This window comes from Chaetura pelagica, unplaced genomic scaffold (genome assembly GCF_000747805.2).
Source record: "Chaetura pelagica isolate M959 unplaced genomic scaffold, ChaPel_1.0 scaffold178, whole genome shotgun sequence".
Classification (NCBI taxonomy): Eukaryota; Metazoa; Chordata; class Aves; order Apodiformes; family Apodidae; genus Chaetura; species Chaetura pelagica.
The window spans coordinates 2,035,910-2,052,268 of record NW_009954505.1 but is presented as its reverse complement, the minus strand read 5'-3'; the positions used below and the strand labels follow the sequence as shown (position 1 = coordinate 2,052,268).

At 37.5% G+C, this 16,359-nt stretch overlaps 1 protein-coding gene across 1 annotated transcript in view; it reads left to right on the top strand.

Annotated features, from left to right (window-relative positions):
• The window catches only part of KAL1 (Kallmann syndrome 1 sequence), a 127,512-nt gene that overhangs the window by 100,555 nt on the left and 10,598 nt on the right, over positions 1–16,359 (top strand). Inside the window, exon 10 of the mRNA XM_010004655.1 lies at positions 723–875. Within this exon, the coding sequence (XP_010002957.1) occupies positions 723–875 (153 nt within the window). The remainder of the gene's footprint in view (positions 1–722; positions 876–16,359) is intronic.

Sequence of the window (16,359 nt, the reverse complement as noted above, 5' to 3'; positions counted from 1 at the left end):
GTTTGAATCAGTGTTGCTGCCTTTCACCCCTCCTAAATGTTGTTGAACTGTTGCCAAATCAAGTGCTTGATGAAGGACATCCTGTTACCACTGCTTGTTGGAAGCTTCACACGTAACACCAAGGGAATGCCTCAAAATTAATCCTCGTCTTACACTCTTTTCCTAAGAATTCACTGTTGGAAACAGGAAAGTGGGCAAGAAAGATTTTTAATCTGACCAGAGTGTTCTAATGTAGCATACAACAGACTATTTACTTTGATGTACTAACCCCATGTGGCACTCTCTGGGTTACATACAATGCCATCCTAGGGTTTTGTATATATTCAAACACTGCACAAATATAAAGACCATGAATTATCATACAGAACTACTGCTATGCCTGTTTAAAAAGTCAAATGTGTTAACAATTCTTGTTCTGGAGGATAAAATTACACTCTCCTTATTATTATTTTTAAAATTTACAGAGCATTTTCATGTTAAAAGTTATTTAACTTTTCCTCTCTCTGTCTCAAATATTTTTTAATGGAATTTCAAGCAAATTATATGCTTTTCAACCATTATGGACAAATTGCTCTTTATATTAATTTCATTTAGGTAAGATACTGAAATAAGATAATTTGTATTAAAGATAGTATTATCGTCTGAATTTCAGCATTGTTAACCTAGTCATTATACAGGACTATACTTAAATAAATAATTACTGATTCTTCTGTGTATTGCAGAGGAGCTGATATCAACTGCTAGGAAGCCTCAGAAAGGTCTGGTAGATCTTTACCCAACATTTCAAAGAAGAAAAACTACTCGTTTTCTTAAAATTGGAGCACCTTTCTATCAGGACAATCAACTTCAGGTCAAAGTCTACTGGAAGAAGACAGGTCTGTCAAATTTTTATTTTACTGTTTTTTCTGAGGAGGAATTCTCATCAACTGCCTCAGAGTTGTAGAACACTGATATAATAAATGAAGCTTTTATAATCATTCAAAGTTAAATCCTATCACCGTACTTCCCTTTACATTCCTGTTAGAGAGAAACATTGCCTCTCCTCTGTGTTATGGATATGTAAAAGTCTGGCAGAGGGAAATGACATGAATCAGATACCCCAAAATTAGTGTGAGTCACGTTGAGACACTGAATCTTCCCAGAGCTGGTACAATTTTTAGTTCCGAGGAAATTGCTTCTGTAAAGTTTTAAATAGGGAAGTAGAATTTGGCTGTAAGTTCAACAGAGCTTTTGTGGCTATGAATGTTGTCTCCCTGGAGTGTGGTTGGAGGGTTTCAAGCACTTAAAAGTTCCCAGGTGAATTTTCTGCTGTTGGCACTGCAGTATCACTTGTTGGACTTTGACAGTTGAGAAATTAGTCAGGAAATCAATTCATATGGAAACCATAGTTTGAACCACAACATTTAGTGTTTTAATGGCTCATGCTGAGGCCACAATAGGCTTTATGCTAAACTCTACCAGTCAACTTGAATTAGAATATGATGAATAATTGGCGACAACCACTGGAAAAATCTTTAAGTTGGTATTCTGCTAGGCTGCATGCATCCTTCTGTTTTTCAGAAAAAACCAAAAAAAATTGTGTTTAAGTCTTCCAGTCTAAAGGAAAATGCCATAAATTTTAAGTGTCTAAACAGATTCAGAAATCAAAAAAGGGCTTTCCATTTCTTGCCTTCTAGGAACATTTAAGTTATTACACATTACTCCAGCTTAGCCATAATAGGTTTATATGCCAGTTTTTAAAAATGCTGTAACACTTTTATATTTTTAATGTGCAGCAATCTCCAGGACTAGCACGTATAAAAAAAATTCTTTTTTATTTGTTTGCTTGAAGTAAAGGACTACAAAAAGGATAATCATCTTTACTTCTAGATTTTTTTCAAATAATTTTAGAAATTTTTATGTTCTTTGGGATTTAGGTATATGCAGCACTACCCTGAATGAGGACAGGCTATAGAACTGTTCAGTTATGCTGTACAACATGGGAAACTGTCACACTGGATGGTGTGGATTGTGAGAGGTATTTTGCTTCTTGAAAAGTGCCTGCCTGTTTGAATTATTACCTTTCTAGCCCTGCTATAGGAAATAGTTTAAAATCAAATGCTTATTTCTCCATAAAACCTGCAAGCTTTGGCTCAGCCTGACTACATACACATTAAGTGTCTCTCCCTAGCTTAGCTATGCTAGTTTTCTTTTTTTTTCTTTTTTTTAGCTTTCTCCATTACATTTCATTTTTTGCCTAACTTCATGGAAAGCTGAAGTAATTTGAAGTTTAAATAAAAGTTGAGACATTTTTAATTGTGAATACTAAGTTTACCTAACAGCATGCTTTTGTTTGTCCCAGGTGAGATGTATATATTCTGAGCTTCAGAGTGATCAACTAGATAATGTCTAACATCCTTCCCTCTGTGAGCTGATGCTCAATCCTGAGCACTTTGAACTGAAAAAAATCGAGATGCAGGATTCAAAGATGAGGAGACTGATGTCTCCCACAGGTGTAAGGCCAGGTTAGGCTACTCACACTCTACAGGCAAGATTCAGCCCAGTGGAACAACTGAAGCAGCTGCAGCCCTTTACCTGCCAGCTGGTTTCCAGAAGAATGATTATGTATCTTTGACCAAAATGCCAGTGCCTTTAGAGAAATTCACCTTACAAGTAGTTTTCCAAATTCACTGTTACAGTTCATGAAGGAAAAATGACCAATACAGCAATATTCATCTTGTTCCAAAGTAGATATATTGAAATAGGCATCCATTAATTATAATGGTAACTTGGATATCAAGCTCATAAATCGATGGTAGACTATAGTTAATTAAATGTTGACATCTAAATCTAGAGCTGAATCTCACACTGTATTACATACCTGGAAGTAATATTTGTAGTGGAAGTTAAAAATGCCTATAAAAAGAAATAAGGTTGTTAACATTCTCATAGTGGCTGAAACAAGAGGTAATTAAGATTAAATCACAGAATGTTAGGGGTTGGAAGGGACCTCTGAAGATCACTGAGTCCAACCCCCCTGCCAGAGCATGACCACCACAGAATCTAGGGCAGGTCACTCAAAAACGCATCTGTCTTGAAAGTCTCTGGAGAAGGAGACTCCACAACCTCTCTGGGGAGCCTGTTCCTCTGCTCTGTAACCATTACAGTAAAGAAGTTCTTCTTCATGTTGAGGTGGAACTTCCTGTGCTCTAGTTTGCATTCATTGCCCCTTGTCTTATCACAGGGCATGACTGAAAAGAGACCAGCCCCTGGTTCCTGACACCCACCCTTCAGATATTTATATACGTTAATAAGATCCCCTCTCAGTCTTCTCTTCTCCAGGCCAAACAGCCCTAGGTCTCTCAGCCTTTCCTCTTAAGTCAGCTGTTCCAGTCCATAGTTCTCCATTGGACTCTCTCTGTCCCCATTGAACAGGGGAGCCCAGAACTGGACACAATACTCCAGGTGTGGTCTCACTGGGGCAGAGTAGAGGGGGAGGAGAACCTCCCTTGACCTGCTGACCACACTCTTCTTAATGCATCCCAGGATACAATTGGCCTTCTTGGCCACATGGGCACATGACTGTCCCATGGATAACTTGCTGTCCACCAGGACTCCAAGGTCCTTCTCCATGGAGTTGCTTTCTAGCAGGTCAGCTCCTAATGTGTATTGGTGCATGGTGTTTTTTCTCCCTGGGTGCAGGACTCTACACTTAGTTTTGTTGAACCTCATTAGGTTCCTATCCAGTCTGTCCAAATCTTGCTGAATGGCCACACAGCCTTCCAGTGAATCAGCCAATCCTCCCAGTTTGCTATGGTCAGCAAACTTACTAAGGATACATTCTGTTCACTCATCCAGGTCATTGATGAAGATGTTGAACAGGACTGGACCCAGCACTGATCCTTGGGGGACTCCACTAGTTATAGGTCTCCAGCTGGACTCTGCACCATTGATCACTACCCTCTGTTTTATAGCTTAGAAACAGTGTTTGTAAGTCGTGCAGTCTCCACAACTAGAGCCCTTCAAAGATGGGCATGGCACAGATCTGTTAGAAATGACATGGATTTGCATACTGACACCTTGTGCCAGGGATGGACCAGTTGAATCCCTGCATTGCTGACTGTACTGCTTACTCCACTTGAGTGTGTTGGGGGCAAGCTCTGTCACATGCACTGGGGTGTTCAGGTATATGCCCCAGCCATGCAGTGACAGCTGCCTTCATTTTTCTCCCATAATGATCAGTGATAGCAAAAGTGTGTGAAGAGAGGTAGAACATGGCAGTTTGTCACACTTACTTTTTAATTTCCTTTTTTAAAAAGAAAATATCTGTCTTCTGAGTGACAGCATATGCAGTAACTCAGCAGGAGCCATTCCTTCATGTGGAACTGAAATCTAGCCAGCTACCTGCTCCTCAGAAGCTAGCAGCTTCTTCAGGCTCTTAAAGGACTTTGGAGGTTATATAGTACACGGATGAGGTACTGACTAAATTTACTAGTGACAATTTACTGCAGAGCAAGCCTTTTTACTGTGAAAGGAACACAGCAGGAGAAGCATATTGCCTGTGTCTTGTCTTTATGGAAGACAGCAGTTACTGGAGCCAACTGCCCTGGGAACTGTACCTACACGTATTTCTCCTTTATAAACTGCACTGTCTCAAGTTGTGTTTAGGGAGTTGTAGGAGATACTAATACAGCAAATACAAGAGGAAGTATTGAGAGAGAATTTACCTCAGCCTACTTTATGGCCTAGTATCTAAGCTATTTTCATTGCAGATGGGCAATCAGAGTTCAAATCCTTCCTGACAGGGAATTGACTACTTCATCTTCTATATGGTGGGTGAAATCAGGAGTCCTTGCTGATTGCTTTAATGTTCTTACAGTTTTGTAGTTTGCTCTTAAAAAAACCTTTTTTTAAATTTATTTTTTTTTTTTCAAAACACAGTTATTCCATAGTTATAAATTAGGATATGTGGCTTTAAAATTAATAAAAATTAAGAAAATATAATGCAGCCATGTAAATTAAGTATGTTGATAATGGTAAGAGTTCCCATGACATAAAAACTACAGCAAGAATCACAGGATTGTGTCAATTTCAATTGGTTATAGCAGCCTTTGCTTTACCTGGTTTGATTTACAAGTTTTTTTTGTACTCTTATAAGAGATGGTTCCAGTGGTGATAAAATACAGTATTTAGATTTTGGAATTTTTTTTAAGATGAAGACATTTGAACCATTGTGATATGTTGATATAGAGTGTCTTTTAGCTGTGACTGAAACTTTAATGACTACTACACCTAGTAGTCTTTCACTGTGTAAGAATGTTACTAATTTTCTATAGTAATAACTGCCCAGCAATTTTTGCTGGAGTCCTGAATTCAGTGGCCCTACCATTCTACTTAGATCTGAGGTTTGGGGTTTTTTTTTATTCTGTCCAAAGCCAAGATGGCTTTGTAGAAGAGTTTTGTACTGCCTCTCAACACTGTAACATCACAGCACACCACAGATTGAAGAAACAAAGAAAGGACTTCTGTGGATTTATTGGAGTCTCAGACCACTTAAGAAATGCAAACACATTCCTAAGGTTGTTTTAGATTATTATTTTATTTTTGTTGGTCTCTTTGTTAACTGAGAAATTGTTCTGAATTTGAATTTGAACCATTTTACTCTCTCTAGGGACAAAACAGAACCAAATCACAGAATAATTTAAATTAGGTGGAAGGGACCTCTGGAGGTCTGCTGATCCAACCATCTTCTCAAAATAGAATCCTGAAGTACAATAAAATTGTTCAGTCCTATCTGTAAGGCCCTGTAACAGATATTATTTTCTGAATGAGAGGGAAATCATCTTTTATGAATATCTGCCTGCAGAGGCCACCTAGCAGTTTATTGAAATGTACCTTAGGAAAGTTTCTTGACATTCAAAGATAGTTCTTCCATCCCAACGAATAAGATGTATTCCTAAGTATCATTTCCAGATGTGCCTCTAGGAAGCAAATGAAAGACCACAATGATGATATCAGGCCTGAAGCTCTTGGGTGTGTATCATCCCTCTGGATAGAGTTCATCAGAGACCTCTATCCTGTGCAACAACTGCAGTAGAGGGGCCTGTTGCAAACTATTACTGAACTGGCTTTGCTATACAGTAAAGAAGTGTTTGCTTATCAGTATTTAGAAATTTAACACAGTGTTTGAGGTAAAGTCTGAGGAAGTGGATGGAAGCTCCTATTTCCATATATATGCATCATAATGTGCCACAGTTTGGTACCAGGAAGACTTGCTTAGGCCTGTTCTTCAAGTGTAATTTCTTAAGTCTCATTAGCTTCTGTAAACACGAGGCATGAACGGAATGTAGGATCTGGACTTTACATTAAAATAAATCTCTTTTTGAAATAATCTTTCCATTTGAATGCTTCAGTATTATGACAATCATAAGTTTACTTCAAGATGTGTGCTCACAAAAATAACTCCACACTTCAAGCTGTAAAAGGTGCTTAGCAAATGCATATGATTTAGCTGGACAGAGTCATCACAAAAGCATATTGTAATTATATGAACACAATAGCTTCTTTCTGAAAAAAGAAAATGTCTTTCACTCGCTGCCTCTGATTTAGGCCTGGGATTAGAGAAACATAGTACATTCCTTAAACAGCATGAATCTCACTTTTGTAAATGAAAAGAAGAACTTGCTTGTGGCCAGATTTTTTTGCCATCTTAACTATGTGAAATTAGAAATTATGTGCTATTTCTGTCAAATAGTGGAATCAACTTAAATAAATCACTTTTAACTCCTTGGTACTGGATTCACAGACTACCATCCACCACCAAGAGTGGATGTGCTCTGAACCCCCTACTTAAAAGGATTAGCTACTTAGAATAATTAAGATCCTCAGCACCTTGTGCAGTAATCAAGACTGATAGTGTGAAAATAAAAAGATTGTTATGATTCCTCTGTTCCTTGGTGGTTTGGCAACTAAAAGGCTGAGGTTTTGAACTTGAAAAGCCTTCAAGTTGCCGCAGATTTGTGTATCTTCGGGGTAGGAAAATAAGATATTTCCCATAGACAGAAGGAAAAAAAAATATTCTTTATGAGCTTACTGCATCAGTTCTCATCACCTGCTGCACAAATTAAAATACATGAAAATATTAGAATGTAATTTAGTGTGATGATTTCTTTCCAAAGCAACATGTCAGTAATATTTTCTAACCCATTACTCTGCCTTTGCCACTGGTTTCTTAGTGCCTGTTATTTCAGTGTAATGTAACTTTGGTTTCCTTCACTTTTCTTTGAATGAAGTATATGAGCATTTATGTCCCATGTTTAAATTAAACATTTAAAGTACTTCTAGATATTTAAAATCAATATATCTGCCCCTTGGTTTTGCTTTAAAGACAAATATTTAAAATGCATTAAGTCTTGGCTTCAGGCTTCTTTCTTTGTGTTTCTGGTAAATGCTAAAGCAGGAAAAAAAAAAGAACACTTAAAGCAGGGAGAGGCAAAGAATCCTCCATTGTCTGATAAATCAACCAAACAAGAATAATGAATTAAATTACAGGGAAGAAGAAAATGCAAGGCAAGGCAAAGCAAACAGAAAGCTGCCATGAATGCTTTTAAAACCGTATCTTAGGAAAACAAAATTAACTTTCACTTAGTTCAGGGAGATAAAATAAGTGACTATATGTGCTGACTCTGGTTGTAATAAGGTATTTCATATGGCTGATTTTAAAATAATTGAAAACTTTCCCTGTGTTATCCTATGGTCCTCTCTCACGTAACCATTGAAGTTAATCAAGCCCTTCAGTGCCATTTTGAGCTTCTAGCTGTTTTTGCAAGGAATTTAGCAGTAGTTGCTCAACACTGAGGAATTGTTTAGTTTGGTAATAACTGTTGCACTGGGAAGATCAGTGTTTAGGCAGCTGGCTATTTTCTAATTAAAGATATTTTAGGAGTAAAATATTTATCATAAAATAATATAATGGTTAGGGTTGGAAGGGACCTTAAAGATCATCTAGTTCCAACCCCCTGCATGGGCAGGGACACCTCCCACTAGATCAGCTTGCTCAGAGCCCCATCCAACCTGCCCTTGAACACTGCCAGGGAGGGGACACCCAGAGCTTCCCTGGGCAACCTGTTCCAGTGCCTCACCACCCTCAGAGAAAATAATTTCTTCCTAATGTCTAACCTAAATCTATCCTCTTCCAGTTTTATTCCATTTCCCCTTGTCCTCTCACTACAAGCCCTTGTAAAAAGTCCCTCCCCATCTTTTCTGTAGCTCCTTCAGGTACTGGAAGGCCACTATAAGATCTCCCCGGAGCCTTCTCTTCTCCAGGCTGAACAACCACAACTCTGTCAGCCTGTTTTATATAGTTAAATATACACCAGTATATTTCCCTCTTATTTTTGTGCGAATACACAGACATCAGCTCAGTAGAAGCTGATTGTGAGTGTACACATAATGTGCTTTTGTATTTAGGGGTTTAATTAGTAAAGCTGGCCCCAAGCACAGGAATATTTGACTGGACCAACTCCTTTTAAATTCACCAGTAGGCATTGAATAATTTTGCTTTTCCATATGTGCTACAGCTGACTCAGATGCCTGTATCCTCTGGGCTTCCCCAGCATCCTGCCCCAGAAGACAGGCAATGCTCTCAGCTTTAACTGCTGTGGGATAGTATTCCAGAGTTAAAAGAATATCTTGTCAGAAGTATTCTCTGTTTGATTCCTACTCCTTCCTAGCTTTGTCTTATATAGTCCTAATGTAGTTCCAGTACAATACTTAAAATGCTGCTGGTGGGAGTAATGAAAAACATCAACAAATAATACAAATTGATAGAGCAGATAGTGTACCACTTCTCAAGTAGCATGCAATTGATTTGTTGGACAAAAAAGAAAGTTTTAAAATCACATTTATAATAAAGGCAATCTCATTGGAATCTCCTCTGCAAATGGGACAATACTGGGAGTCTTTTCCAGGACACAATTTACTGCATTTCTTCATGTTTCCATAGGAACAACAGAAAACCATTACTGAATGCCTTTCACTCACTTCTAAACCTCAGTACCTTTCTGTGTAGGTGGTTAAAGCTCTTGGTATCAGAGACTTAGGGGCAAGTCTGTCCAGCGATTAGTCCCAGGAATGTATTTGGAACTGATTCAAACATCAAAAGCCAAATCAGAACTACCCGCTGTGGTCTCAGAGCTCAAACAGCAGATTTTGCTTAGCAGGCACCCACTGATGTCTGCTGAAGGCAGAATGAGGCTGTACTGGGCTGGATTGGTCCAGAATATTTATCAAACTAGCACTAACTCTTTGTATGGTTAATCAACTTATTGCTTTGTTTTAAAATATATATAGCATGTGCCGTTCACAAGCCCTCAGCTTCACCTGAACCACTACAGAACACATTTACTGATTGTGAAAGTCTATTTAGTTTGACATATATGCATTTAAAATAAGTCTTTTTATTCTGAATACAAATTTAAGCTTGATTGCTTTCGAACTTGCATTAAAGGAACAAATAGAAATGTAATTGCAAATTGCCTGGTCCATGAGTGCAGTCTGAAGATAGACCATTATTATGTGGGATGTGTACCTGTGGTCAAACTGCAGACACACAGTCAATATTGCATTGCAAAAATCATTTATCAGCACTTACTTGAAGACATTGAAAAATTTAACTGGCCAACTAATAAATAAACTCTTACCTGATTTTTCAATTCTTCAGGAAAAAATGTTTTCAAAACCAGCACCTTAATGTTCCTTAAATCATATCTGTCTACCCAGTACACAGTTTTCTGCATTTCTTACTACTTTTTGAGCATTACTGCAACCTTTTAAGTTAATTATTTTAACAACAAATGCTGAAATTGATATATATGCATTTGCATACATATATATGTCCCAATGATGCTGAATAACCGAAGGATAAAATGGCAAGCTTTTTACCATTCCTTTCTTCCTGTCTTTTCCCCAGACTGTATCACTAGGTAGCATTCAGTCAAAGCTTTCTTTTATATGCTTACTCTTCATACCTAGAGTAATCCTACCATTCCTACAGTGAGTAAAAAGATACTGAAGTACTGCAGTTTAGCAAGATACCTGTCATCAGCTGTGGGGTAACTGCTCATGAGTGCTCTCTTAGCCTGCCTAAGTTCTGAAGTAAAATGATAAATTAAAAAACTTACGATCCAGGGAAGGTTAAACTATCAGCATCAAGTCATCATGCTCATGATGAAGGTGGTGTAAACTACTGAGTGTCTTCTTGTAAAATTGGGTCAGTTTTCCTTCACATGCCTCTTTTTAATCTGTATTGTTTAATTGACCTAGTTTGTAAGGTGGCCATAAAACCAGTTGCCTAAACACAACAGACAGGGAAGGAAACTGGAGTATTTGAATGAGTTGCTGGAGTTGGAGGGAAAGACACTAAAAAAAGGGTATCTGACACTGCAATTATAACCTAAATTTAAAGATGTCACATTTATGCAGCTGATGAATTGTTAAACAGAAGCTGCCATTACTCCTGTGACCACAAACTGAACACAAGAACATCCATAGCAGGCTAGACCAAAAGTCCATCCCTTTCTGTGTTCTGTGTTTGTTGATGTCCAAAAGCAAATCCAAGTAAGCAAAAGAATAGGGCAAGCATATAGTGATACGTCTGCAAATTATTGTCCTAGCTTCAAACAATTTCTAGTTCATGGGATTTTCTAAGCCTAGTATGGTTTCATTTAATCATTTCGCTTCTATCTTCATTTCAATACTATTTTTTATATTGAAGAAACAGAAAACAGTGAAGTTCTCTACCCTGTCTGTACATGCATGATTTATAAATATTTAACCTGGTTTTGCTCTGTTCGTTTTATTGACTCAGTAGTCTTAAACTGCAGATTTAGCAACTGCATATAAATGCCATTAACTTTATGAATAACAGTTCAGCAAAGCAACATCCTGCTATGACATGCCATGATGCATACCATGAAAGTTCAGTTTTGGACAGAGCATTGTACATGCGTGGAAACCACCCATACAGGTTTAGCATACAGTATGAGAAAGAAAGGAGTATCAGGTGCATCTCCTGCCACTGTGGAGTTAGGGGCAAGATGAATCTCCACCTTGACTCTGGAACTGGGAAAGACTCCCAGATTATCTATCCTCAATATAGCCTCCCCACCTAAATTAATGTCAAGGTTACACAAAAGACTAAAGTTAATGAATGATAGAGTACCTAGAGACATTTTCAGTAGATATATAACCATAGCTTTGGACTTGTTTGTTTGGTTTGGGTTTTGTGGCTTGTTTTTTGTGGGGTTTTTGTTGGGTTTTTTTGTGTTTGTTGTTTTTTGGTTTTTTTGTGTGTGCGTGTGTTTGTTTTGGTTTGGTTTGGTTTGCTTTGGTTTTGTTTTTTTTGGTGTTGTTGGTTTTTTTTTTTCCTTTATCACTAAATTCAGCTTTTGGATGCTTAGAGGCTTTTGAAAATCTGGCTATGGGGAGCACTGTAGGAAGCTTCTATCAGGCTACAAACAGCTATTGTTACACTTGGAGCTTATAAGAGGCAAATTTCCTTGTAACACAAAACCAGAATGAGATACCATTGAACTCACTTTGTGTGATGCTGTGTGTGGGAAAAGGAGTGAGGGTAGAGGTAATCTGGTTTAGAGATTATCCTAAATTTATATCTCTAGATATAAACATCTTTAAACCTTGAGGCTTCCCAGGTCTAGATAAGGACACAAATACTGTGGCATAGGTCTGTCTTTAAATGACACACTAATTGTTAATATAATTTTTGGAAAGGCTTATCATTGTGTTTTATAAAGAATGTGTTCTATAGAAGGAAACTTTGTTTTAAATGGCATAATGTGAGAAACAAAATCTTTGTGATTTAAACAACACTGCTTATATTCCACATAAGAGCAGGAAACAGGATAGTTTGCCTTGTTAGGAAGTGTTTATTGAATTAAGTTTAAATGTCAACTGAGGGTTTTGGTGTTTATTTTAATCATACTGCTTGAATAGGTGATTATTAAAATGTTCTTTTTCTCAGAGGTGTTATGAATACCATGAATTTCATAATGAAACCTTTTTTTTTCTCTTCTTTGTTTATACCACTGAATCAATGCACAGGCAGCTAATGGGCCAGAGCTATTTTAATTTCATTTTTTTTTAAGAGAATGTATCAAAAATGCCTGAGACAGAACACATTGACAAAATAGTTTTTTACAGGGAAAAGAGGAGTGCAGAGAAACTCTCAAAGCATTAGCTCATCAGTGCAGCATTTTATCATTAGCTGCAGGTAAATTATGTTTACCTATGTATCCAAAGACTGATAATCCACTGGTACCATAAGGAAAATAACACTTGTTGTTCTATCCGTGTTTCTTGTCCTATCATTAGCTTCAGATTTCAAATGTTGGCAAGAAGTGCCATGATTCAGAGAGACATAGAATGGCTCATGAACCAATATATGAAGAAATAAATAGGTATTTTGATCAAGTACTGATTGAGGTAATGTTCTGCTTCTCTGCAGTACATTGAAGGAGTTCTTTTCAAACCATTCTTCAGTCATGCTCTTATTGCAATGCAATAAATAGCATGCAGAGCACTTTCTACTAATATCTTGTCCTCAAAACTGAAAAAACTAGTAACAAATAACACTGCCTCATTTATTCTCTTGGATTTTGACCATCATTAAGACTTCCTGCATAATTTTCAGAACCTCTTCAGCATCTTATTTTTAGCAAATAAAGCATTTATGGAAACTTGCATATTGTAGAATTCTATGTCGAAATGGAGAATAATGTTGGCCTGAAAAACAGATGAACCTGAAAGAGCAAAAGACACTTCATTATATTCTATCTCAGCTATTTGCTTCTGGAAATACTTCTTAATGTGGAAGTATAGGCAGGTTATGCTGCAGAGCAAACACTACTGCTCCTTCTTCTGCCAGAATGGTGGGCTGGAAGCAGTGCTGTGTTGTATTAGATCCCAGTTGTAAAGGTGTATCAGGGGTTGTATACTGGGAGAAAATAGGGCAGAAACATTTCTTCAGGAAGCCTTTGACTTTTACACACCTTGGACACATCATAAATTTCACCATTTGCCATTGTTATTTTTACAGTCACCATAGCACAGCTGCATCATTGAATACAATGAGTTGAATAATTTTTGTCCTGGGTGGCATGTTTAACACAGAATTTATACAGAGTTCCCCAAAACCGTAATATAACTTTGCTGTAGAAACAATTAATCAAGCTTGTAGATACTGAGACAAGCACTTCATGTACCCTGAGCAGATTCTTCCCTGTGCTGTGATATCAGGTTCTTTACCCTTTTCTATTACCTATTTTTAGAGCAATAATGCTGCAGGACACATGATCCAGAAAGGAAATTACTTACTTTTGCAGTATTTCCTTTTTCCTATTAGTCTAAGACAATCAAAGACGTGTTCAAGAGTGTCTTTTAACTAGAGTTTCTATGGTCATTAGTGTCTTGATTGTGGCGGGTACTAAGTTTCTGGCCTGATCCATTAGCTACTCTTAACCATTGAAGTCAACACGACTGTTCAGATGCTTAAGTGCTTTGTTGACTCAGGGCCAGAGTATTCAGAAGCTTGTAAGATCAGCCTCCAATATGAGAAGAAAAACAAAAAGCATGTGTCCAGTTGTGACTTTTTGTTCTGAAAGAAGTTGTGACTTCTTTGCCGTTTGCTGTATAAATTATAAGATTTAGTAGAATATTATAAATCCAAAGGTTCAGCTACACACAGAACAAATTATTTCAGTAATTTTCTTACTGGGTTGCTTCACAGAAATTTCCATCTCCTTATGGCAATTTGTTTGAAGAAAGGTTAGGTTTGAACGAAGACAGCAGGTTTACATAATGGCTAATTATCTTCCCAACTTTGAGATACAGTTAGCATATTAATTATATGTATTTCTTCGGAGAGAGTCAGTTTGCTAAGGTTAATGACAAAAAAATACAGAACGCCATTTTAGTTTTTACTGAAATCCTCATTTGATACATACTTGCTATTTATATTAAATTAACGTATTTATGCTGGCAGGTAGAGAGTTTTACATAAATATATCTCATTTTATGATCTTTACTTTTTAACCATATTCAATACTAATGGGAAAATGTACCAGATACTACTCTTTAAATATTTCAGATCCTGTCACGATACAGAAATCAGCTTGATGTTACTGTGTTTATTGATGCCAATTTTTTTTATTGCAATTAAACCTTAATTTGAGCTGCTGTTGTTTAATATGTCAGCTATGAAATCCTGTTTTCCAGCAAAACCCATTTGATTTTTCTTTCTAATAAATGTTTGTAATTTAGTTGCCTGCATAATAGTGCTGTCACAGCTGGCACTAATCAGCATCTTTATGCCAAATTGTAAAGACCCATCATCCAACAACCAGCCATCAAACAGAATAATATACAACCCTACAGCTGAAATACTTTTACAGCAGAGACTGTTATCATTATCACCACTTGACAGGATTGGAACAGAGGCAAGGAGCCATGAAGTGCTTTGCCTAGAGACCTCCAGCAAACCAGCAGCAGAAGCAGCCCAAGTTCCCAAAACGGTCTGCTACAGTTTTCTTGCTGTGGATCACAGGAATAAAAAGAAATAATTACTTGTTAAATGTATTCACCTGGTCTCCTGGAGTGATAGCAGGTTTTTGTCATATTGGTGGTGTTGATTTGTGTGAATAAACTTCACCGCTGTTCCTGACCATGCTGTGCCAGTTTTCTAGCTACAAAGCAAACTTCAGTTCCTCATAATTGTCAAATTGACACCCTTCTGCAACAATAAATGTAATAAAAAGCATAAAAACGTGTTTGAGGCAAAGAAAGGAGCTGTCTGCAGTAATGTGCTATTAAAAAAGAAACCACATCAGATGGAATTATTCACATGGCTGGCAGTAATGGAAGTATACAATAGAACAGAATGTGGAGTGGTGCCCTGCTGGACCTTGTACTAACAAATAAAGAAGGTTTGGATGGAGACGTTAAGGTTGGGAACAGTTTTGGCAACAGTGATTATGACACGGTAGAGTATAGTATTTTACAAGGAAGAGGCAGGGCAATAAATAGGATTGTAACCCTGGACTTCCAGAGGGATGATTTTGTACTCTTCAAAGATCTACTTGCAAGAATCCTGTAGGCTAAGACTCTGGAAGGTAGGGAGGCCCAAGAAAGTTAGTTAATTTTCAGATATCAGTTCCTCCCAGCTCAAGATAGGTGCATTCCCTTGAATAAAAAATCAGATAGAGGAGGAAGGAGACCTGCATGGATAAGCAAGGAGCTGCTGAAAGTCTCAAGGAGGAAATTTATAGTTTGTAGAGGAAAGGACTTGAGACTTGGGAGAACTACAGGAACCTTGTCAGGGTATGTAGGAAGGCAACAAAGAAGGCTCAAGCCCTCTTAGAACTAAACCTGGCTAAGGAAGTAAAAGAGAACAAGAAGGGCTTCAAATACATCAGTGCTGTAAGAAGAATAAGGAAAATGTGGGCCCACTTCTGAATGAGGTGGGAGCCCTGGTAACACAGTGCGGAGAGAAGGCAGTTATTGAACACCTTCTTTACTTCATTCTTCATACTTCATTCTCTGATGAGATTTAGCAAATGTAAAATGTAAAACTAGAGTATTCCTATTAGCCATTGTGCAGCCATGACTTAGGATATAGTACAGTATTTTAAGCAGAACTTTTCAATCTAATATGCTTAAATTGTGCATGTGAACCTAAACTTTTCAAAGTGGTAAACAATGTATTAGACATTAACATGAATGGGATTTTAAGCTGTCTACACTGCTTAAAGCTACAGAATAAATGTGAATTCCCCAACCAACCAAAATCTGAAATATATTTATTTATTTTAATTGAAATGGATCCAGAGAGTTCAGGTTGGGGAGTTGGAGAAAGAAGATAAAGCTGATGAAGGACAGCTTCATAAACACAGTTGATAAAGAGATAGCTTTGTGAGGATACTAATGTGGAATTAAAGGCTTTTTTGTGTGTGAAACAGAGGAGGGAGAGAATCAAACCAAACATCTCTTTAACATGCTTTAGAGCACTCCCTGATCAATGCATTTCCATTTAGTGATTTAAGATTTCTATCTAAGAAATTTGGCTGCACACCTCCATTCAGTAGAACAGCTACGCATATGTGGAATTTTAAGAACATGCTCATATGATCTCTGTTTACAAATGTTCACTTAAAGCTAGAAGCTTCCTTCCTTCCTTCCTTCCTTCCTTCCTTCCTTCCTTCCTTCCTTCCTTCCTTCCTTCCTTCCTTCCTTCCTTCCTTCCTTCCTTCCTTCCTTCCTTCCCTCCCTCCCTCCCTCCCTCCTTCCCTCCCTCCCTCCTTCCCTCCC